The following is a 24745-nucleotide window of genomic DNA, read 5'->3' on the forward strand; positions in this document are numbered from 1 at the left end:
CATCCAGCTGTTTTTTTGCAAATCCTTTTTGAATTATTCAACTACCTTATGTTAAATATTGGTGACTTCCTTGAATCTAGAAAAGTTCTTAGAGCAGTTGGTCTCAAAAAGAACACTTTCATTTGAAATTCTTAGAACTTGATTATATGAAAGGGTTTTGAAGTTGAAGGATGATATGCCGTTTTAGAGAGCAAATTTTTAAAAAAGTTTGAGTATTATCATTCTCTTCTATAAGTATTAGCTTTTGTTTAATTTATGCCTTTTTAAGGAATATTGTTTGGAAAACATTAAACAAAGGCATATATAAATAAAAATCCGTACATTACTTTCATATGAAAATTAGCTGAAGAAAAGATTATTCCCTCTATGTATAAATAAAAGACCTAAACAATGGAGAGAAATTTGGAAATTATTCCAACAAAAAAAATACTGGAAGCTTCACTGAACAATTAAAAACAAAAGATGGTATCATGCTCAGAAAGTGACAAAGAAGTTGTAACAAGAATAGTGTTCACATAAACATATATCTCAAGTAGTATTCTCATGAAATATGTAAAACAAACATCCTTTTATCAAATTAAATATATTTTTATACTTCCTAATCTGTGTCATTTCTAGCATCTTCTTAATAATCTCAATACTTTATTTATGTGAGACAAAACTCTTTATTAACTTTAGGGATTTTTCCATTCATTACTTTATTTAACAAACCTTTACAGAGCGCTAATTACTGCCAAGGACTGAATTCTGTAACATTTCAATACAAAAAGCCTGAATAATTCTCAAGTTGCTATTTTTTCCTTCCAAGAGAAACAGTAATGAGTTAAAATAGAGATCACTTAAATTTGTTTCCAAAAATTATATCAGACCACTGAATTTCACAGAGAGGCAAGCTTTTGTTTTGTGTATGCTCACCTGGGATGCAATATCAACTGGTAGTTAAAAGCACAAGTCTGGGAATTAAGATGTCCCAGTTCAGACTTGGCCTGTGCTTGCTAGATCTCTTACCTTGGAAATGTTACTTAACATTTTTAAGCACTTGTTTGTTTTTGTTAAAAAGGAGATAATCAGCTGAGCTCAGTGGTACCTGCCCATAATCCAAGCTACTTGGGAGTTTGAGGCAGAAGACTGCCAAATTTGAGGCCAATCTCAGCAACTGAGTAAAGCAATGTATCAAAATAAAATATAAGTAGGGAGGATGGGAAGGGCAGCAGAATAGAATAGACAATATAATTGATGTATGTACATTCCATGTATGTATTATATATCAAAATGCATTCTACTGTCATGTATGACTAAAAAAAATTAAATAAAAATTAAAAAAAAAGAAAAAAATATAAAAAGGGCTGTGTATATCGGCTGGGAATAAAGCAATCTCTAATACCACAAAAACAAAACACCACAAAGACAATAAATATTCTTATTTATATGTCCAAATCAACACACTTTGTATTTGCTTTATACAATTGAGAATTTTTACCATGTCTGTAAGTATAGCATAATGACCTCATCTACTTAAGGAGAAAAAAAACAACTTGCAAACTTCTCTAGATATTACAAATTAACAGCCAACAAAATTATTTAATAATACTTTTGAATTACCATACTCTATAAACTGCTTTATAAAGTGACTTTGAAGTACTAGATGTTTAATACAACTCTGTAAAAAGAGGGTCTAAAATAAGACTAATTAAATCTGGTCATTAATAAAAAATGGAAATTCATACAAGTATGAAATGAACTGGAAAATAAATATAACCAACTTAACCTAGAGCCCACATTGCTCAAAAACACATGTTCCAGCTGATATTGGTGGCACACGCCTGTAATCCCATGAAACGAGGAAGCTGAGGTAGGAGGATCACAAGTTCCAGGCCAGCCTCACATAATTTAGCAAGGCCCCAAGCAACTTAGTCAGACCCTGTCTCAAAATAAAATAATAAAAATGGCTGGGAAAGTGGCTCAGTGGTTAAACTCCCACCGCTCACCCACTTCAATCCCCAGTATCAAAAAAAAAAAAAAAAACCCAAAACAAGAACAAAAAAACGTGTTCCATTTTCTCCTTTCTAGATCAGTACTTTCCACATCATTATCTGCTGATAAAATTATCATCTACATTCATAAAAACAACACTGCCCAGCAACACAAGGCACTACTGATGGCCGAAAATTGAGTTTACATTTGATGTTTAAAAAAAAAAAAAAAAAAACAATTTTAAGAAAACATTTTCTTACCTATTATCAGATGGCAGAAGAGAAAGCAAAGCCAAAGCTGAAAGCTTTCTTCTTTCAGGCTGGGTAATGTTGTCCATTCGATCAACCCACATTTCAATCATGTTTCCTAAAAGCTGGTCCATCTGAAAAAAGAAAAGAAAAGAAAAAAAAAAAAAAAGGCAGCATCTCAAAATATTTGAAATTCTATTTAATCATGGATAAGTACTGTTAAAGGCTAAAACTTCCTAAATCTTAGTTAAAGTTAAATTATAACAAACCACAGAACTGCAATATCTGATTTTGGGGCATGCCTTAACCTGGAAAGGAATAATTTAGCAAAACCAGAAATTGACTCTAATAAATCCTGAGAGCTAAAGAGATTTATTAAAAATCTGTATGTGGCCAATGAGTGACTTTAATAATTTAATAAATCACCAATAAATACACACTTCCTAGTACACTAAAAAGTACACATATTTCTCAAAATTATCAACTGGTACTTATTCAGTTGGATGATTATTATTAACATTCTATAATTTGCCAGACTGATTTGCTACTACTTTCAGAGGAAAGGACAAGCAGGTTGTAAGCTAAATTGCAGAATTTCAAAGGAAAACAAACAATATATCCTAGGACAGTTATTCTCTAAATGAAAACAACATAATATAGAATCATGTGGTAATTAATTTTATGTGATGAATCAGCTAGGCTAAGTTGCTCATTTATTTGGTCCAAGGCTAAACTAGCTTTTGCTGAAAAGGTATTCTGTAGATGTCATTAAGGTTTACAATGAGGTGACTTACAATGAAGAGACCATACTAGATAATGTGGGTGGGCTTCAGCCAATTAGTTGAAAGCCTTGAGAGTAAAAATGTAGTTTTTTACAAAAACAAAAAACAAAAAAATTCTGCCTCAAGAATGCAACATAGAAATCCTGCTTCAGTTTCTATTTATCAGATTTGTCAGCCCCTGCAATTATAAATGTCTTTTTTAAGTTTTTTTTTTTAAGTTTTACTTAAGTTTTTAAAGTTTTATTTATTTATATGTGGTGCTGAGAATCAAACCCAGTGCCTCACACATGCTGGGCAAGTGCTCTTGCACTGAGCCACAACCCCAGCCCAAACCGCCTCCCACACTAATACAATTAATTACACTTACAAAGTAACATGTAATCAAGTGCACTATCATGTAGATTTAAAGAGGATCCCCGGCAGGGTTTCCTTATATGTTTTTCCACTTTTAGCACCTTTAAAAATGTATATTTAATACCAGAATCTCTACCTCATGGCTTTGATCTCGTAAAATGAACCTTATAGTCTCATTCTTTTGTATTTTAGTGTTCTTACATTTTTTCCAAGAAATGCTTCAACAAAATATTTATAATAATCAAGAAAACACATATTAGTATATACCATTATTTATACTTCAGTGTAAACTGTGTGCAGTGTACCCTGAAATGCCACAGTGAATTAAAAAAATTTTTTTTTAATTATTTTTTCAATTGTCAGATACTTCAAGAACTAGTAGCCTCAAGAATTGTAACACTAAAGTCCTCTCTGTGATAACTTCACATCTAAGTAGAAGAGAAAATTAAGGGGCAAGTATCCAATTTGATTTCAAGGTCTGCAATATGCATCCTATTCAATATGGACACATATTCCATTAATCATAAAAGAATATAAACTGTTTTAACTATATAACTATGTAATATTATCTCTATCCAATTAAAAAAATTAATGAAAAAATCTTTACTATCTATTCATAACAACAAAGGCTGGGTGGAATTCCTAATTTGATTAGTTTAATTCTAGCAAAAACTATATATACTGTAAAATTTATATTTCTTTTATGAATATATTTCCTGAAATTAGTTATATTTGTTTCAGTGATAAACAAAATATTTCATAAACTGTCTCAATGCTAGAAATATCAAATGCACTCTATCCTCTACATCTTTATCCTGGTAGTTGGTTTAAGTTAAGATATTGTTTAATAAGTCTTAACTAAAAAGGCCATTTTTCATAATATTTAGGACAGAAACTTTCTCAATCCATGGTATTAAAACAAGTTTGTTGAAAGAATGAAACAGACAATATATACATACATGCAAAACAGTTCTGTTTCAGATTATTTAACAGTAAAAGAAGACTGTAACCATAAACAACTGAAAGTTCTAAGGCTAAACAAAACAAAATCACCTATTTTGAGCAAAATCAAAATGTAAAAGTTTAAATTGCAATTTACTAAATTTTTTCTTTCTTTTACCCCAAATAACAGGTAAAAATATTCGAAAGATAGAAATGTAAACATTTAAATGCTTCAAAAGAACTTTATTATAAAGACTCATTATTTCATCAACTATTTTCAATTTATATTTGGATAAATGTTTGCATAAAATTCTTACCTCCTGATTAAATTTATGTGCCATCTCATTAAGAAGTGAAGAAAAAAAACTAGTATTTTGTAGTAGGACCCGGCCCATAACTCCAAGATATGTGGACATCACTACAGGATACCTCTGTGCAATTAAAATACAGCAAATGAAAAATTGTATTAAGCTATAAGTACAATTATTAACAATCACTGATATGGTAACAGTCAATAGGAATATAAAAAAAATTCTCCTTCATATTGCTTCTCTTTAGAATGAACTGCTAACATTGACTGAGTTCACACAAAATTATCAGATATACATAATACCTGGAAAATATTTATATATATTTATATGGATTTTATAATATATATTATGCATATATTGAGGTATACTAAAAAGAAAGACTATTTATCAATGGTATACCTGTAGTTTCATACACTCAGTCCATAACAATATTAGCACTATCCCCCTTCCCCATATTCTCAATAGTAAGGTACTAGAATTAAGTCACTAAATTTTACTCTACTTCAAATCATTGTAGGTGAATACACATATACATGAATGAAAGAAATGTCAAAAGATGTCTATGTGGGAAAGTTTGAAAAATTAAAGGTGCACAACTTATCCTGAAAATGCACTTAATTTAATATGATCTAAATAAGAAAAGCTTTCCTTTTACATTTATCAGTGAGAAAGAAATGATTTTCCAATGAAGGAGAAAAATGAAAACTAGAACCATGGAGTCCAATTACTATCCTTAGAAGATTAAGAAAAATCTTACCTCCCCTTCTATAATACCCCTGAAAACACTGGGTAAAATTGGTTGAAACATTTGTGGACCTAATACTGGGTTCACTTTAAGGGCATTTTCCACAACCTAAAAATCAGAAAGGCACACTGGTAAATTCAATGCTGCAAGTCATTTGCTTCTTTTAAAAGACAGAAAAGAAAAAGTACTACATTAAATATCATACACATAATTTGAGAAAACATATAAGTACATGAGGTATGCTACATCCTGGCATTAGATACACTTTTACAAAATGATCTATTAAAAACTGCAATTCAATTTAAAAAGGTATATAATATTTAGACACATCTAAAAATCTTGCACAGAATTATATTTGATAATATCACACTGTGATAATATAGGCAGCATGCTGTTAAGATAATTCTTACCCTTCTATTTTAAACAAATAATCCTTAGAAAATGTTGCACTAACACAGGCAGAAAGGCATTTAAAAACCATCAGTTTTTAATGGCGAAAGGCAAAGTTTAACATCAATTCTCACAGTCCAAAAATAAATCTACATTAGTTTATCCATAAGCTGAAGGAGTAGGTTGTATATATACTACATATTTATTAAAGTAGAAATCAAATTTTTTCTTTTAAATATTATTAGTTGTATAACCCTTGCATATAAATACATGAAATTAAATTATTTTCATAGTGAGATGTTCCCTCTGTAACAAAATGGATAGGTATCAAATTCAGTAGTGGGGTACAATTTTTTTTCTGTTTGTTGCTTTTATTTTTATTTTTTTCAGAGTAAGAAAGACAGGGGTCAGGAAGCAGCAATGAGGACCAAGAAGGACTTCTACCCTATCCTTCCAGCCCAACTTATGCGGTGGGAATGAAAACAGACAAGGACTGAGAAGTACTACCCTCAGAGCAGAGCCAGGTTTCCTTTGTGACTTCCAGCAGAGCTTTTCAAGATCACTACTACTCTGCATAACTATTCCATGCACTAAAGAGGTTTTAGCCCCTCCAGTGTCCCTGCTCATTAAGTGATAACAGTGTGCTCCAAATACTATACAGTCAAAAACATGACCTGCATTTCTAAACATTCCCAAGGTAAGCAAGTAGCACAAATGGTTGACAATATGCTTTAATTTGGAGTCAGAAGTGAAGAGAATGCCACCCAGAATATTAAAATATATAACTTTCTGTGGCCCATGCACTATATCATCTAAGATGTGATCCAGGAATAAGATACCAAATCCTGAGAGAGGAGATAAGATTCAAAAAAATTAAATCTGACCTCAATAAATGTTATTTTTTTAAAAATTAAGTCTAGAGAGAAAAGAGACAAACTAGGAAAATATGTAGACTAGTAGGCAGAGTATCAGAGGTAGATGTCACTAGATACTCTATTTATCTGTGAGTGAAAAATAAGGCTATATGTTAATTGTTTAATACTCATTTAATGTCCCTTCCTTCCTTCTGAAACCTCAGTAAAACTATTGTAGTATTTATTGTAAAAAGATGTTCGAGGCATGGGGACATAAGTTTAAGAACATGAAGGGGATGAAAGATGAAAGCAGGAGAGAAGAATTAAAGAGGAAATTGACCTATCAGATCAGAGAGAGCCGAGTCCTAAGATGGCAATGGAGAAAGCTGAGAAGCAATCAAATTCACCTCATATCTTCTCTCTCTTTGAAAACACAGGAATTAGTAGAATTACAAACTTTTAGAAAAGAGAAATGGGGAGCTAAAAATTGGAAGAAAGAAAACAAGGACTGAAAATAAAGACAAGAAAGAAGATGACTGGTTGAAAGTCTATTTAAGAAATAAAGAGTGTGGGCAAGAGATATGGTTCAGCTGTACAGCACTTGCCTACACGTTTGATCCCCAGAAAGATGAACTTCTCAGGAGAAGTTCAGGAGAGAAACATAAGTGTATTTTCTGTAAAGGTCTAAAACAGATTTCTTCTAGAGTAAAATGCCATCAATACCAGAAATAAAAACTTATAAGCCACATTAGGAACATAATCGTAAAACTACAGAATACTACATATAAGAAAAACTATAATCCTGGAAAAGAAGAGAGGTAGGAGTAGAGAGTCAGTTTGGCTCTGGAAGAAACTTCTTGAAAACTGAATAATAGAACACCTGATGTGTTTAAACATTGAGCTAAGACATGTCAGAGAGTTTAGTTTATACAAACTCTTATACCAAAAAAGATAATTACTAATTTCAGAAACTACAAAAACATTATACAGAAAAAGAAATAATTACAGCTAACTACACATTTCAGCTCTGAAAATAAATAAATGCATATATATATATAATATGAATTTTAAAGTAAACATTAAAAACTGATGTAAAAGATGGGAATAGGAGACAGTAGGATGAATTGGACATAACTTTCCTATCCTTATATATAAATACAAGACTTGATGTGGAATGTTGTGTAACTTTACATCATGTAAAACCTTAAGAATGGGATCCTAATTAAAATAAGCTATGCTCCATGTATGTATAATATGTCAAAATACATTCTACTGTCATGCATTATCTAAAAAAGAACAAATTTAAAAAACACAAAAAATCTGATGTAACAAGAACACAACTTTTTGAAGATGAAACTAAAGAGGAGGTGCAAAGTCAATAAATGTCATGAGGGAACAATGCAAAGGTATTAATTAAAGAGACAAAGTCACATACACATCAGCTCAAGGCAATACAAGTGGTCACCTCTGAGCAAGTAGAAATGTCTGGCTAGGGGAGGCAGACTATAGCTTTTTAAAGAAATCTTTTAGTATCTAATTGTTCTAAATTAAGTTATAGAAAACTCTTGATTAAATTTCTAGACAGATGGGCTGGGGATGTGGCTCAAGCGGTAGCGCGCTTGCCTGGCATGCGTGCAGCCTGGGTTCGATCCTCAGCACCACATACAAACAAAGAGGTTGTGTCTGCCAAAAACTAGAAAAAAAAAAATCTCTCTCTCTCTCTCTTTAAAAAAAGAAAAAAATTTCTATACAGAATAGAGGAGAAAAGGGAAGGGTCTGAATAGAATTTATGGTATAAAATACAGCTGTGGTTGTGGTCCCAACCCATAAGAATCCTTGTAGATTTTTCCTTTTTTGCTCTGATGATGGAGACATGAGGCAGTATAAGAAGGAATTTTTAAATAATAACTCATTTACATATATTAAATACAAATATTAAGTATAAACAATGCTCTATCATTATGCATGTTATTAACATATAATGGTATAACTATTGTGTAAAGGACCCACAAGTATTTCAAAATTAAACTGGAGTATTTGTAGTCCAAAGAGTCACACAACTAGTCAGTACTGAAGTCATGATATACAGATGGGCACTCTGACTTCAGGATCCATACTCTCAGCCCTGTTGTCTGCAGTGTAAGTCTAAATCAAGGTGAGGAAGATGAGATAGTTTTGAAAAATTTATGCAGAAAAATGCCATTATCAGCCTGGGTTAAGAAGTGTGGAAAAGAATCAAGAGAAAATTCAAAGTAGAACTTATTGTATTGAGAAAAACAATTGAATAGTGGACCAAAGGTGAAGAAGTTTTGCATTGCTCATAGTTTTCACTTTTGGTTAAATGGGTACAGTTCTGGTACAAATAATAACAATGAGGTGCTACTGATATACTAAATCTGAGATGTCTGTGGGAAATTCATATGGAACAGTCCTATATTATTCTGTCTTATTTATATTCTGAAAATCACTCTGAAGTTTTATATACAAATCTTTATCCTTTTTGGCACAGTACTCCACTTTATGGTTAAATATGCTTCTAACCATCCACTCACCTATTACTAATTACTTTTTATTAGCATTTTGCTGTTACCAATAGGATTTTTTTGCATTTATCTTTTCTGAATATACCTGCAATAGACTGTTTCTTAAAACCCTGTGAAAAATGCAGGCTAATTTTTTTCTGCCTCAGAATCTGTTGATTTAGGCTTACAATGAATTACAAAGTGGTTAAAAGCATGGGTCCTGAAGTCAGAATGCCTATGTTTATATCAAGGATCCAATACTTACTAGCTGTGTGACCTTGAAAAAAAATCAATTACCTCTTTATTATTTAATTTCTCATCTGTAAAAATGGGGAAAAAACAGTACTATTATCATATGCTTATGTAAGGACTAAATGATATTAGCTATTATGTTCTTAGAAATATGCAGCATATAATAAATAATGATATTAGCTATTATAGTTAGTAGAGAATAAATGACACCGTAAAAATATTTGTATCATCTTAAGCCATAGAGAATAAAAGTAACTTGGCTTAATAATGCTAGATATGACATGAGAGAAATCAGAACTTCAAAACTCAAAGTGATATCTCCACATATTTCAAATTTAAAAACTGTTAACAATTTAGAATATTTTTAGATTATAATTGTACTCTTCTAGGTAACTTATTCAAGTCACAGAATAAGGTCTATTTTTGCTTTAAACCATTTGCTCCTAAGCAGGCATACTGGTCTCTCTATCCAACTTTCTTAATATTGTAATTTTCTGTTTCAAAGAACAAAGATGTTTCCTGCAAGTACTGTCAGAAATTAGTCTAATAGTGACATTTAGTTAAAAAAAAAATCAAGAATGTTATATAGTATGCTATATTAAGAAACAGTATCTGAAAAATATTGAAAATGGTAAGCTAATATTAAAGACTATTATTATAGCTATAAGAGAACTCTGAAAACAGGGAAAGCCAAAAAATTTGAGCATTATTTTACAATTCAATTGGCATAAAATAAAAGTGTCACTGTCCTAAAATATTCCTTTACATAAACACAAACACACACACACACACAAATTGTGGTAACTAGTATATTCCTAGTAGCCATTTATTAAAAAACAAAATTCAGAATTTTAGGTATATCAATCAATAAGTATATAAAAATATGGTCCATCACATCATCAGATCTCAAATTTTAATTCAAGTATTAGTACCCTAGTAATGACCTTACTATTGGCATACTTACAGAGAAACTGCTTTAATCTCTAACCTATATTAAATGTTACAAATATATTACTATGTATTTGGATTATACCTGATTTGTGCTGAATCATACAACCAAAAAAGTTAGATACAATTGAGGGAGATATAAAAATATCACTGTCTCCACACTTCAAAGGAAAAGGGAAAAGAAATGAATATTTGCTATTAAAATTATAATGGTAGTGCACAGTATATAAGTTTGGAATTTTCCATAATAAAAATTATTTTGAGTCAGGCTCAGTGGTGCATGCCTATAATCCCAGGGAACTGGGAGGCTGAGGAAGGAGGATCATAAGTGCAAAGCCAGCCTCAGCAAATTAGTAAGACTTTGTCTCAAAATAAAAAATAAAAATGGCTGGAGATGTGGGTCAGTGGTTAAGCACCCCTAGGTTTAACCCATGGCACCAAAAGGGAAAAAACTGAAATACTTTATTATTCTGAAAAGAAAGAAACATGATTAATTTTAATTAAGAGTCAAATGAGATAGATATGTAGCTATTTATTTATTTATGGTTCCAGAGATTGAACCCAGGGGTACTTAAGCACTGAGCAATATCCCCAGTCCTTTTATATTTTTTTATTTTGAGACAGGGTCTTGGTAAATTGGTTGCCTAGGGCCTCACTAAATTGCTGAGGTTGGCTTTGAACTTGCAATCCTCCTGCCTCAGCTGCCTAAGTCGCTGGGATTACAGGTATGTGCCACCACACCAGGCTGTAGTTCTTGATAATAATCTACTATCATTGTATAAATCACCTGCTTAGTTTTTAAAGTAAACTTATCATCTTTATTTAAGCATTTATTTAGAAGAGATAGTCAAAAAAATGAGATAGAACAACTTGATTTGCCTTGTTTTATAAATAGCCTAAGATCTAGTATCCAAATAAAATTGTCTACACCTGTAGAGCTTATTTTCCCCAGAGGAAGATTACATAAGATAGCTACATAATTACATAAAAATAACCAACATGTTACCTAACTTTACCTAAGAAGTAGGTAAAGTTTTTACCCCTGTTTTTATAGATGAAAACTGAGAGAGTAATTTGCCCATATCACACAGCTATGAAATATCCAAGCCAATGTTCTAACTTGCCAGTCTCTCATCAGACCATAGTCTCATATGACATGCTACCCTCCTATGTTGTGAGTTAAAAAGAAATAATAAAGTCAGGTGCAGTGGTGCATGCCTGTAATGCCCACGGTTCAGGAGGCTAAGGCAGGAGATCCTTGAATTCAAGATCAGTCTTAGCAACTTAGAGGCCCTAAGCAACTCAGCAAGACCCTGTCTCTAAACAAAAATATAAAAAGGGCTGGGGATGTGGCTCAGTGGTTAAGGGCCCCTGAGCTCGATCCCCAGTACCAAAAAAAAAAAAAAAAAAAAAAAAAAAGAAGTACTGAAAAGGAACTAAATATTCTCCTTAGAACATCCTAAAATCTTGCCTTCTTTTTCTTTTCTTTTTTTGTTGTACTGGGTATCAAACCCAGGGCCTTGTCTAATACTTAGTGAAAAGTTTTGCAATGACTATTTCAAATAACTCACAAATTGACTTTCAACAATTACTTTACTAGTAATAATGTTGCAGAAACCCTTAAAACAAAAACAGCTGTCAAGTCAAATGTGAGAAATGATCTATTTTCATAATCATTTAAAATACATGAATTATAATTAAAACATAAATTTCAAATATTGCATAGTTACAGATTATTAAAAATCATTTGGCATAACTCCTTATAAAATAAATGAGGAAACTGAAGCCCAGAGTATTCTCAAGAGCTTTATAAGCAGCAGCGCTGGATGTGCAAACAAAAGACACAGGGCAAGGACAAAATTCCAAATGAATTACCATCAAGCTTGAAATGGCATTTCTATTGCTGTGCAATATTTAACATAAAAACTCTGGATTCCCTGCCTTCAAATTTTATGTATGTATTCTGAGAAAACAGAACACATATTCAGTGAACACTGGGTAATGGAGAAGCTTATGGTTAGAAGAGATCTTCTGGAAGAAAAAGACTAAACACACACACACATACACACAAAATCTACATACAATAAAAAAATGACCTAGCAATTTTCTCTTGTTTTGATTACTTCCATGTTTCCAATCACTTTTTCTTCAATCAGAATTAAGTCCAAAGTGTCAGTTCTTTGTTACTGACCCCACTTCTAAGAAGAAATTGTCAACAATGGAAAAGATAGCTTAAAGCTGAGATTGTGGAAGACAGATGAAGTTCTTCAATACCATTATATATTGCTACTATGTTAATTCGGTAAAGATGTAAATGCAATAAAAATTCACAAAAACATTTTAGTAAACAATATATCTAATGTTTCTTGTTAGTTTTGGAGCTATAAAAGATTAAAACTAATATAGTAAAGACTGACGGATAAGTGCGGCAGACCAGGGTTGAGGTATCCAGGGTCTCAATAAGCCACATGCACAGATTCCTATTATTAACTCCTTCCCAGTCCACCTGCTTTTTTGGTGGCATATATTCTCATTCTTTAGTAAACTCCTTGCTCTAAAAAAGAAACAAAAGAATTAAGCCAAAATTAAGAAAACGAGTTCTACCATATACTTTATTTACTGTCTTTATTTTGGTTCTAAATTTCTATTTGAATTCAAATATAAAACAGTAAAATTAAGACAAAGTTCTGAAAAATATATTTGAAAAATGGACTTTTGTGGAAAATCGGCACTAACCAAAAACTGTTCTTATTTCAACTCTTCCTGTGTTCTTTACCTAACATGATATACATCTTTAATTATTGTCCATTCTTGCCAACTCTTTCAGAAAACAAAAACTCTTGCCTCTTTTCCACACAAACCTTCCATATACATTCTAGGTTAGTAACCTCAATCCTTTATATAATCTATAATCATTGTCCATTCTCTCTCTCTCTCTCTTTTTTTTTTTAAAATAAGGGCACTTTACTACAGAGCTACATCTCTCCGCCTTTTCAATGTTTAAAATTTTGAGACAGGCTGGCCTCAAATTTGTAATCCTCCTGCCTCAGTCTCCTGAGTTGTGGGATGACAGATATATGCCACTGTGGTTTGGAGAACGATCTTCTCTTCCATTGGGTTCCTTTATCTACAAAACCTACTCAGACCAAGTTTCCCTCACTACCTTTCCACACACAAAAGTAATTTTACTTTTTTAATAGTAAGTTCCTGTTATGAGCTGAATTGTCTCTGTGCTGTCCATCCCCCACCTCCACAAAGAGTATGTTGAAGTCCTAACCTCTGGTACATGTGACTGGGCAGTGATCCTATTTGGAAAAAGAGCCTTTGCACGAATAATCCCAGAAAATGAAGATATTAGAGTTGGCTCTAAATTCATCCTTACTACTGTCCTTATAAGAAAATATAAAAACAGGAGGGTGGAGAGATGTCATGTGAGGCAGAGATTGAAGTGGGTGATTCATTTAGAAAGCCAAAGAATGCAAAAAAAAAAAAAAAAAAGCCAATGATCACCAGAAACTAAGAGATACACTTGAAACTGATTTTCCTAGAGCCTTTACAGAGATAGTATGGGCCCTATCTACAGCTTGACTTTGAATGATAAAATTAATAAACATTATAGGTAAAATTTCTGATGTTTTAAACTACCAAAGTTGTCATGTACTTTGCTATATATCCCTTGGATATCAAGCTAGTCCTTAATGATCTCCTCAAGAACCTTCCTTTTCTCAAAAATTTTTAATTTAACTCTTCAGTTAAGCTGAAACATAACTCCAGTTAACAAGCACTAAAAATGTTTTAAATAACATCATTATCCCCACCCTGAACAGACAATCCTACAGTATTTTCTCTGTCCTTAGTCTTATTCATTTCTGTGTAGTATTACACTTTTTTTTTTAGTCTTATTCATACTTCTTAGGGTTGCCTGAATTAGCAAATAATTATGTTTTATTCTGGCAGTAGTAATCCCTACAAAACTTTTAAAAATTCAGCTCACGTTTTAAATCCTTCTTCCTAAAAACCAGTTCTCTGCAAAATGCTGAGTTAAGTGACCACTTCTATATTCTTAGAGTGATATAAACAGTTAACAATGATTCCTACCAAAAAGTACTTACAAAAATCACATGAGAAACTTTTTGAAAACAACAAAAAAAAAAACCTATTATGTCCTGTGTTCTACCTAAATTTTCAAGAAGTCCATCAGGTGATTTTGAAATGTTTCTGATTCAAACAAACTCACTAATTTTATATAACACTGAATACTGAGCAGTTGTTTACCTGTCTCCTCTTCCCCCCCAAACTGAATTACTTAAGAGTAGGAATTGACATTTTCTTATCACCTAGGCCTAGCAGAAAAGAGTATTAACAACCAAATACCAGTAGTTGGCAACTTTAGGCCCATGAACCAAACTCCACTGCATGATTTTGTAAACAAGGTTATTACTGAGACATAGCCAGAGTCATTCATTTACACATCATCTATGATTACATGCATACTACCATAGCAAGCTTGAATTAGTTGAGACAAAGATTGTATGACCCATAAAACCTAAAATCTTTACTATCTTGTTCTTAATAGAAAAATTTGTTGATTCTTAACCTACAGAATAAATGACTGAGGATGACCTCAAACTTGTGATCCTCCTGCGTCATCAGACTTCCAGGTCGCTAATATTACAGGCATGAACCATCCAAAAGGCCAGAAGTCAACTCATATCTGACTTAGAACAAACTAAGAAATTAGAAATTCAATAGCTACTCCTTCTCTCAAAGTCGATATATAAAATATGTATGTATAATATGCACATACAGATTTATGCACGTATTTGTTTACATGTAAATAAATAATATATATTTAGCACTATATCTTTAACATAGATATACTACATAAAGATAATATATGACTTTGAGGCTTTTGGTTATTAATTATACACAACCTCAACAAACTTAATACTCTAACTTCAACACCTAAATGAAATTAAAACTACCAAATTATACAGTGAAGAATCTAACCCAAAAGTAGGCTAACAAACTGAAGATAGTCTTCAGACCAAGTTGGTTTTTAAAACCTTGCCACACAAAATGAATTCTCAGAACAGGCAACATCCCAATTAGCTGAGATTGTCGAAGATCTAGAATTACATTTTAACAAGATTTCCAGTGATCTTTCTGTACAAATTTGAGATTAAACCAAATGAATATTGCTAAAACAAAATACCACATTCAGAATTACGTCAACTCTTCTTGCCAACAACCACAACCAAATGAAGGTCCAACTTCACAAAACATTCAGAGATATTAAACTTAACAGGTAATTGTTTAAATCATCTGATGGTGACAAAAGATGACAATACCTTGAGCACTTGAACTTGACCTTCTGTAGTAATTTCCTTTAACAGCTCACAAAAGGACTGACAAAGACCCACTGCATATGTCTGAAATTCAATCCAAAGACAATATAAGAATATATTTGTAATATCAAAAAGGCATAAATTCACTTTTGAGACTCATTATTATCTATTTGAGAAGTATATGCTAAAGGTCTAAGCATATGAAGTTTTTCAACTACAAGTCTTAGGATTAAGGGAAAAAAAGATTATGCCTCACAAAAATAGTTTATTGACAAACTGAATTTTATAGAAATGAAGATGTATTTATTTAAATAGCACAGTTCCTGCATTATATAACAATGGAACGGCATCTTCCTTACAGTGGGGAATGTTCACAGGGAATTTTTCCCCATTAAATTAACAAAATAATCTTAAATTTTGAAATGACAATAATAAACAGTAATAACAATAATAAACATAATAACTACTTAATTTCTTATAAACACCACTCCAACATACCTGTAAAAATTCTGTTGATGATAAAAAGATATAGCCATTGATGATCTTAAAACAGGTTCTGAGATTTTCTGAACTTAGTTCTGCCAAAACAATAATTTTCAAAATAAAGAACAAATTAATTCATTGTTCAAATCAGTTTAAGTGATAAAAACAATCAGAAAATAATTTGACCCAACCTTTCATTTCAATCTAAATTTTTAGTGCCAAAATGGCAAACAACATGTGACTGAATCATTTTATCATTATATTTTGACATATGCTTAAATGAACTCAATGAGCATTTACTCAGTATACTGCACTGTCACTGAATATTCTATTTTACTTATGAAAAAAGTTCCCTATTATAATCCCAAAGTATTACATTTTGTTCAGGTATTCAATTCTTGGGCTTTGTTCTTCAAATTTGCTCCCCATAAAAAATCTACATATAAAAAATGTTCTTAAATATGGAATTTCCAGGATGAAAAAAAATTTTTTTTAATCGATCCAATTGTACATGAAGTGAATATAGTTGTAATAATGTATGGTAAGTTTCAGATATAGATGATAGTGTGGAGTCATGTTTTGATCTATATAATTATAAATTATCTATATTCTATGGTACCCTTATTGTATGTAGGAAGATATAAAATTGCAATGCACCATCATTTGGTCACATTCAATTTTAATAAAATTATTACTTTGCATTTGAAAAGAAATAGCTAAAATTTACCTTGGTGAAAATTACCTTCTTATTACTTTCCCTTTCTCTCTTTCACACCCTCTTTTTTCCCTCTCCAATTTGCCCAATCTTTCTTCCTCCCTCCTTTTAGCCCCCACTTAAGGCAAGTTTACCAAATTTAACAATTAATTTTTTAAGTATTTTTTTAAATTGTCAATGGACAAATATCTTTATTTTATTTATTTTTATGTAGTGCTGAAGATTGAACACAGTGCCTCACATGTGCGAGGCAACAGCTCGACCAATGAGCTACAGCCTCAGCCCAACAACTAATTTTTGGTCTGTTCCAGAACTTCAATTTAGGTTTACACCTGAATTTGAGAAACTGGAGAACAACTGCAACAAATTTTTGTTTGTATAAAGTTGAACAGAATGAGGCTTGGCTGAAAAATGATTATAGTAAATAGGGCTCAGGGCCATCTCTTATTAAAGTAGTGCTGATATTGGGATCAGCAGAGGTCAAACATTAAATTAATACATTACCATCAGGATATTCACCCAACCCTGGGATCTTAAAAAAAAAACTCACAAAGTAGTCTTTCATTTAAAAGAAGCCAGACCTATAACAGCAGATGGGTAAACATACATACAATATGAAAAAGCAAGGGTACAAACCATCTCAAACAACCCATAATGCTTCAACAACTGACTTTTTGACTATGGAGGAAATGTCAAAGAAGGAATTTAAAAAGCTTACAGTTGGGGCTGGGCTTGTGGCTCAGTGGTAGAGTGCTCGCCTAGCACATGGGAGGCACTGGGTTCAATTCTCAGCACCACATTAAAATAATGGTATTGTGTCCAACTACAACTAAAAAATAATTAAAAACGAAAAAACAAAAAAACGCTTATAGGTAAGCTGTTCCATGAGCTAAAAGACAATGTAAGGAGTGAAATCATAAAGGAAGTGAAAGATCACTTAAAAAAAAGAGATATTCCAAAAAAGAACCAAGCAGAAATCCTCAAAATAAAGAAATCAATAAACCAAATCCAAATTTCAATGGAAAGCATAACCAATAGATTAGACTACTTTGAAGACAGACTGAAAATAAAGTATATAATCTTGAAAATGAAGTCAACCAAAGAAAAAAGATGTTATGAGACAATGAACAGAATATTCAAGAAATGTGGGATGACATTAAAAGACCAAATTTAAGATTCATGGGGATAGATGAAAGCTCTGAAACACAAACTAAAAGAATGCACAATGTTTTCAATGAAATAGTATCAGAAAATTTTCCAAACTTTAGGAATAAAATGGAAAGTCAAATACAGAAGACATACAGGATACCAAATACACAAAATCACAAAGATCCATTCCAAGACACATTATTATAAAATTTTTTTAATGTAAAAAGGATAGAATTTTAAAAGCTGCAAGAGAAAAATGTATGGTGACATCTAAAGGTAAGCCAATTTGAATTTCAACAGATTTCTCAACGCAGATGCTTAAAAAAATTATATCTATTTATCTATCTCAAGCTCTGAAAGAAAATACTTGTCAACCAAGATTACTATACCTAGCAAAATTAAGTGTTAGAACTAAAGATAAAATAAACATTTTTTACAATAAATAAAAGCTAAAAAATTCATAACTAGAAAGCCTATACTACAAAACATACTAAATATTTTTAGAAGTGAAAGCTAAAAATGGAAACAAGCATAGAGACAAATTGCACTAGAACAACAGTAAATCAAAGGAGAAGCAAACCCAATTTAAACATTAGAAATAAATCAAAACGGCAGGAACTAAAAAAAAAAAAAAAAAATCTCTCAATAATACCGAATGTAAATGATCTAAACTCTTCAATCAAAAGACACAGGTCGCAGATTTGTTTGAAAAACAAGACCCAAAAATATGCTATCTGCAAGAGATTCACCTCACAGGCAAAGACATCCACAGACTGAAGGTAAAAGGATGGAAAAAACATAGCATTCACATCACCCATAGATCTCGAAAATAAGCAGGAGTTATTATTCTCGTATCAGATAAAGTGGACTTCAAGCCAAATTAATTAGAAGAGACAAAAAGGTCATTTCATATTGCTTAAGGGAATCACACATCAACAAGATACAATGGTCATAAATATTTATGCCCTAAACACTGGAGCATCTATGTATATCAAAGAAACACTATTCAATATTAAGAATCAAATAGATCACAATACAGTGATACTGGATGAGTTTAAAATGCCTCTCTCATCACTGCATATATCACCCAAACAAAAAAATAGCTAAGGAGCGGGGTGTAGTGGCACATGCCTACAATCCCAGAAGCTCTGGAGGCTGAGGCAGCAGGATCAAGAGTTCAAAACCAGTCTCAGCAAAAGTGAAGTGTTAAGCAACTCAGTGAGACTCTGTTTCTAAATAAAATACAAAATAGGGCTGGGGATGTGGTTCAGTGGTTGAGTGCCCCTGAGTTTAATCCCTGGTACCTCCCCCCACAAAAAAATAGCCAAAGATATTGCCTTAAGATATCTACAGAATATTTCATCCATCAAAACTGAATGCACTTTCCTCTCAACAAAACATGGGACATTTTCTAAAATGGACCGTATTTTAGATCATAAAGAAAATCTTAGCAAATACATAAAATGGAGAATACCTTGCATTGTATTAGATCATAATGGAATGAAATTAGAAAAACAATAAGATAAAAAATAGAAAACACTCTTAATTCCTGGAGATTAAATAATACATTTTAAAATGAAGAATGGCTAGCAAAAGAAATCAAGGGAAAAATAAAAAAAATACTTAGAGGTAAATGAGAATAGTGATACAATATATATAAATCTCTGAGACAATATGAAGGCCTTTCTAGGAGGAAAGTTCATAGCATTGAGCTCAGACATTCAAAGAACAGAAAGATACCAAATAAATAACATTACATCTCAAAGCCCTGGGGTGGGGGGTAATACCAATGACAAAATTAGTAGAAGACAGGAAATAATTAAAATCAGAGCCAAAATCAGTGAAATTGAGATTTAAAAAAATTACAAAAGATAAACAAAACAAAGAATTGGTTTTTTGAAAGGATAAACATTGTTAAACCCTTAGCAAACTAACCAAAAAAGGGAGGTAAAAACTGAAATTTTCAAAGACTGAGATGAGAAAGGACATATCACCACCTATACTACTGAAATCTAGAGGATCATCAGAAACTATTTTGAAAATTCATATTCCAATAACCTGTTTAGAATAGCTCGACAATATGGACACATTCCTAGAAACATATGACCTACCCAAACTGAACCAGGAGGATATAGAAAACTTAAACAGATCAATCTTAAGTAACGAAATTGAACCTGTAATCAAAAGCCTTCCAGCAAACAAAAGTCCAAGTCATCAAGTTCTAACAGACCTTTCAAAAAGAACTAATACTAATTCTCCTCAAATTATTCCACAAAATATCAAAGGAAGAAATTCTGCCAAATTCATTCTACGAAGTGAGAATCATTAATGCCAAAAATAGACAAAAGACATATCAAACAAAGAAAACTTCAGACCAATATTGTTTATGAAGATAGATGCAAAAATTGTTAATATTGGCAAAGCATACAAAAACACATTAAAAAGACAGTGCAACATGATGAAGAGAGTTTTATCCCAGAGATGCAAAGTTGGTTCAAGATACGGAAACCAATAAATGCAATTCACTATATAAATAGATTAAAAATAAGAATCCCATGATTATCACAATAGATGCAGAAAAAACATTTGACAAAGTATAAAACCCATTCATATTTAAAACACTAGAAAACCTAGGGATAGAAAAAACTTACCTCAACATTGTAAAGACTATATACAATAAACCCAAGGTCAACATTATTCTGAAAAAAGAAAAACTGAAGGCATTTCCTCTAAAAATAGGAACAAGACAAGGATGTTTACTTTCACTACTGCCATTCAACACAGTCCTTGAAAACCCAGCAAGAGCAATCTGGTAAGAGAAAGAAATTAAAGGGATACAAATAGGAAAAGAAGAGCTCAAATAATCAGTTTGCCGATGATATGATCCTATATTAAGACCCCAAAAACTCTAACAAAAGATTTGTAGAACTCACAAATGAGTTCAGCACAGTAGCAGGATTCAAAATTAATACCCATAAATCAACTGCATTCCTATACTCCAAAGATGATTCTCCTGAAAAAGAATTTAGAAAAACTATCCCATTCACAACAGTTTCAAAAAGAATAAAAAAAAAACTTGGGAATCAATCTAACAAAACAGGTGAAAGGCCTCTATAATGAAAACTATAGAACACTAAAGAAAGAAATGGAAAAAGACCTTAGAAGACGGAAAGACCTCCCATGTTCTTTGATAGGTAGAATTGATACTGTCAAAATGGCTATACTGGGCTGTGGCTGTGGCTCCAGTGGTAGCACATTTGCCTGGCATGTGAGGCACTGGGTTTAATTCTTAGCACCACAAATAAATAAATAAATAAAACAAAAGTCCAACAATACTTAAAAAGAAAAAAAGAGGGGACTGGGGTTGTGGCTCAGTGGTAGAACCTGGGTTCAATCCTTGGCACCACATAAAAATGAATAAATAAAATAAAGGTGGATAAAAATGTTTTATCTGTTTAAAAAAAAAAGAAGCTGGATAAAATCTTAGTATAACAAAAGTAGTTTTACTACATACTATTTTAATTTTATATTTATTTAATCCCCAGCCTTTTTTTGTGTGTTGTTCTTGTTCTTGTTCTTGAGAGAGGATCTTGCTACGCTGGATGGTTTTGAATTTGTGATCTTCTTGCCTCAGTCTCCAAACTAGATGAGATTATAGGTACATACCACCATGCCTATTATTCTTAAAAGTTATATAGAATAACGTAGAAACTTAAAAACACAATTCAACTTATTTCTTAACATCGGGGACTCTTTTTAAGAATAATGGAAGGTATGATTTAAAATTAGCTACAATATCCCCAAATTATGGCTGAATTAAAAAATATTAATTAGTTTATGCTTTAACACTTACCAAGAAGTGGTGACATATTCTGAAATACACGAAGCAACTCTGGTGTAATACATGGGCTGTTCTCCAATGTTACTAACCTAGGAAGAAAACCACAGATGAATAAATAATTTTCATGCCCATTAATGCTACTAATACAATAATACGAATATAAAAAGTTTCCTCTAAAGGACAAAAAAGTAGATAAAACATACAGTTATAAAAACTATCTACAAAAATTGGCAAATACCTCAAAATAAATACCTATGCATAGATTATGTAGTATTATTTCTTCATATATAACAATAATAGTAAGGAAAGTATTTACTAAAGTATGGATAATAATGAAATTATAATTTTAAAGCAAAAACATGATTAATATAGTAAAAAGGGAGAAAATTATCTTGTTTTTTTGATTTTCTTGAAATGCTCTTGTGTGGCATGTAATTTATATGCCCCTTCAACAAGAAAATGGACTAATATTAGTAAAATGACAGGCTAAATACTTTCTAAATATGAACTTAAAACAACAAGGTGCAATTACAAGCCAATCTAACACCCTTAGCAATCTACAACAATCAATGTATAAAAAATTATATAAATTATGGTTTATTACAGAAGTGTGTGACTGGTTCTATCTCCCCTAAGCCCCAGAGAACTTAAAGGAGAAAACCATGATTATCATAATAGCAGCAAAAAAGAAAAAAACCTATTAAATATAATAATTGCTATAAAATTCTTACCTGATTATAAATAGAAAGAAAATTCCACAAGAAAGTACCAAATACTCATAGTAAATATACTTATCAATGATGACATGTTGAAACTGTCCTCTTGAAAAGCAGAAATAAGCCTCTAAACACTGTAATACCTTGTCTACCTCCATAATTATTCAGTTTTACTTATGAAGGGCCTCTAATATGCCAAGCAAGTTAGTAAAAGATACAAGAATAAGAGAGAATATCAATATATGAACATCAACAGACTCTCTATATGCCAAAAATCAATAGTTAAGAAATAACTGGATGATGTTATGTCTCAGATACAAAAATCCACCATCACAAAGATGTCAATTCTCACTGTTAAACAATTAAACAGTTTAACATCATTTCAGTTCAAATCCCTAAAGGGTTTTTTCTGGAAATTAGGCTTGCCTAATTGCCTAAGGAGGATGCCTAAAATCAGACAAAAAATTTCAAGGAAAGAAAAAGGTATAAATGGGGCTGAGAAATCTGAGACAAATACTTGCTTAACTTGTTAGTACAAGTTAGTATACATAAAATATATGAAACGAACAGAAATTAATTTACTAAAAAAAAAACCAGCACAATGAACAGACTTTCCTTGTCAACGGGTCCAAACTATCTGAGGCTTGTACTTTCCCTTTCAAACTGTTACTCTATTTTCTATGCTAGCTTTCATAGAAGAAACCATGCTATTCAAAAGCGGGGGGGAAAAAATCTGAATTTAAACTCCTGAAAATGACAAGGTGTTTGACTTCAGAATCAACTAATAAAGATGAGACAGGAGAAGAAATGAGACCAAAAAAAAAAAAGAAAAAAAAAATCAAAGCACTACTCTTTACCATTAAAAAAGACAACGACTATTTTGATTAATATCACTACATATACATATATTTTTTTTTTAAAGAGAAGGGGGGGGAAGAATTTTAATATTTATTTTTTTTAGTTTTCGGCAGACACAACATCTTTGTTGGTATGTGTTGCTGAGGATCGAACCCGGGCCGCACGCATGCCAGGCGAGCGCGCTACCGCTTGAGCCACATCCCCAGCCCAACATATATTTTTCATGAAAATATTTCAAATTTTAAATTCAATGTTTTTTTAACAATGCGTAAAGTTACTAAAAATAACAAAATTTTGTAGTAAGCAACATCTTTTTAAAACATATAGAACAAAAAGTTTGAGCCATGAACACTAAGACAACTGGAGTGTTTTTAATAAATCAATATTAAGAAGAAAAAGCAAAATAATGACATGAGCTACATAACTAATAAGGTAAAAAAATAAATGCATGTAAAACTCTGTATCAGTGGCACTCTCATCACTGCAATGACATATTACAAAAATAGATGTTTAGTCCTTAACATTCATTTAAGTTAAACACACACACACACACACACACACACACACACACACACAATGTACAATGGAAAATATAATGGTGGAGCACTTGCCTAACATGCAAAAGGCCCTGGGTTAGACATACAGCACCACAAAACAAAAACACCATATAAGTCACCTGTTATAGAGGTAATGTAACAAATTCATATCTGAATCATATACTTTAATAACAGCAAAATATTCAATGTTTGGTCAAAAAAGTCACTAAACAATCGGAAATGATAGCAGCAAAATTTTTTTTTAAAAGACTATCCAAATATATGGGAAATATATACCTATTTCCAATACTAATTTCACAGCTTTAAATATTTTATTATTTAATAAGAAAAATGAAAAAAATGAACCTTTTGTCTTATACATTAAGAAATCCTATAAATCCACAATTAAATATAGGAAATAAAAAATATGAAGCAAAAATATTTCAAAGGACAGAAACAATTTATAAATCTAAGAGTTCAATCATAAGGAGCTCTGAAAAATGTACTTTAATAAACATACATCATTTTAAAGTGTTTGTATTAGAGCATCATAACTGTATATAATAGTGGGATTCATGCAACATATCCATACATGCATACAAAATAATTTGATCAATTTCAATAAATGTACTTTAAAAAAAGAGATAAAACAAAAATAAAACTATGAATGGGAAATATAAAGCAAATACATAAAAATTTTCTATTAGTATTTTAAAGGACTAAGTGCCCAAACTAAGATACTTAAAAAAGTCAAAAATCAATTAAAAAAAACCAACT

The 24745-nt window shown here is 31.6% G+C and overlaps 1 protein-coding gene across 7 annotated transcripts in view; it reads right to left on the reverse strand.

Moving 5' to 3' along the window:
• Ipo11 (importin 11) overlaps positions 1–24745 on the reverse strand; it is a 207335-nt gene that overhangs the window by 58774 nt on the left and 123816 nt on the right. For all 7 annotated transcript variants that reach the window (XM_078015991.1, XM_078015989.1, XM_013356118.4 and 4 more), the window contains 6 exons: positions 21871–21947; positions 16169–16248; positions 15674–15754; positions 5369–5464; positions 4618–4731; positions 2235–2356 (listed from right to left, as the gene is read on the reverse strand). In XM_078015991.1, the coding sequence (XP_077872117.1) occupies positions 2235–2356; positions 4618–4731; positions 5369–5464; positions 15674–15754; positions 16169–16248; positions 21871–21947 (570 nt within the window). The remainder of the gene's footprint in view (positions 1–2234; positions 2357–4617; positions 4732–5368; positions 5465–15673; positions 15755–16168; positions 16249–21870; positions 21948–24745) is intronic.

This window comes from Ictidomys tridecemlineatus, chromosome 1 (genome assembly GCF_052094955.1).
Source record: "Ictidomys tridecemlineatus isolate mIctTri1 chromosome 1, mIctTri1.hap1, whole genome shotgun sequence".
Taxonomy (NCBI): Eukaryota; Metazoa; Chordata; class Mammalia; order Rodentia; family Sciuridae; genus Ictidomys; species Ictidomys tridecemlineatus.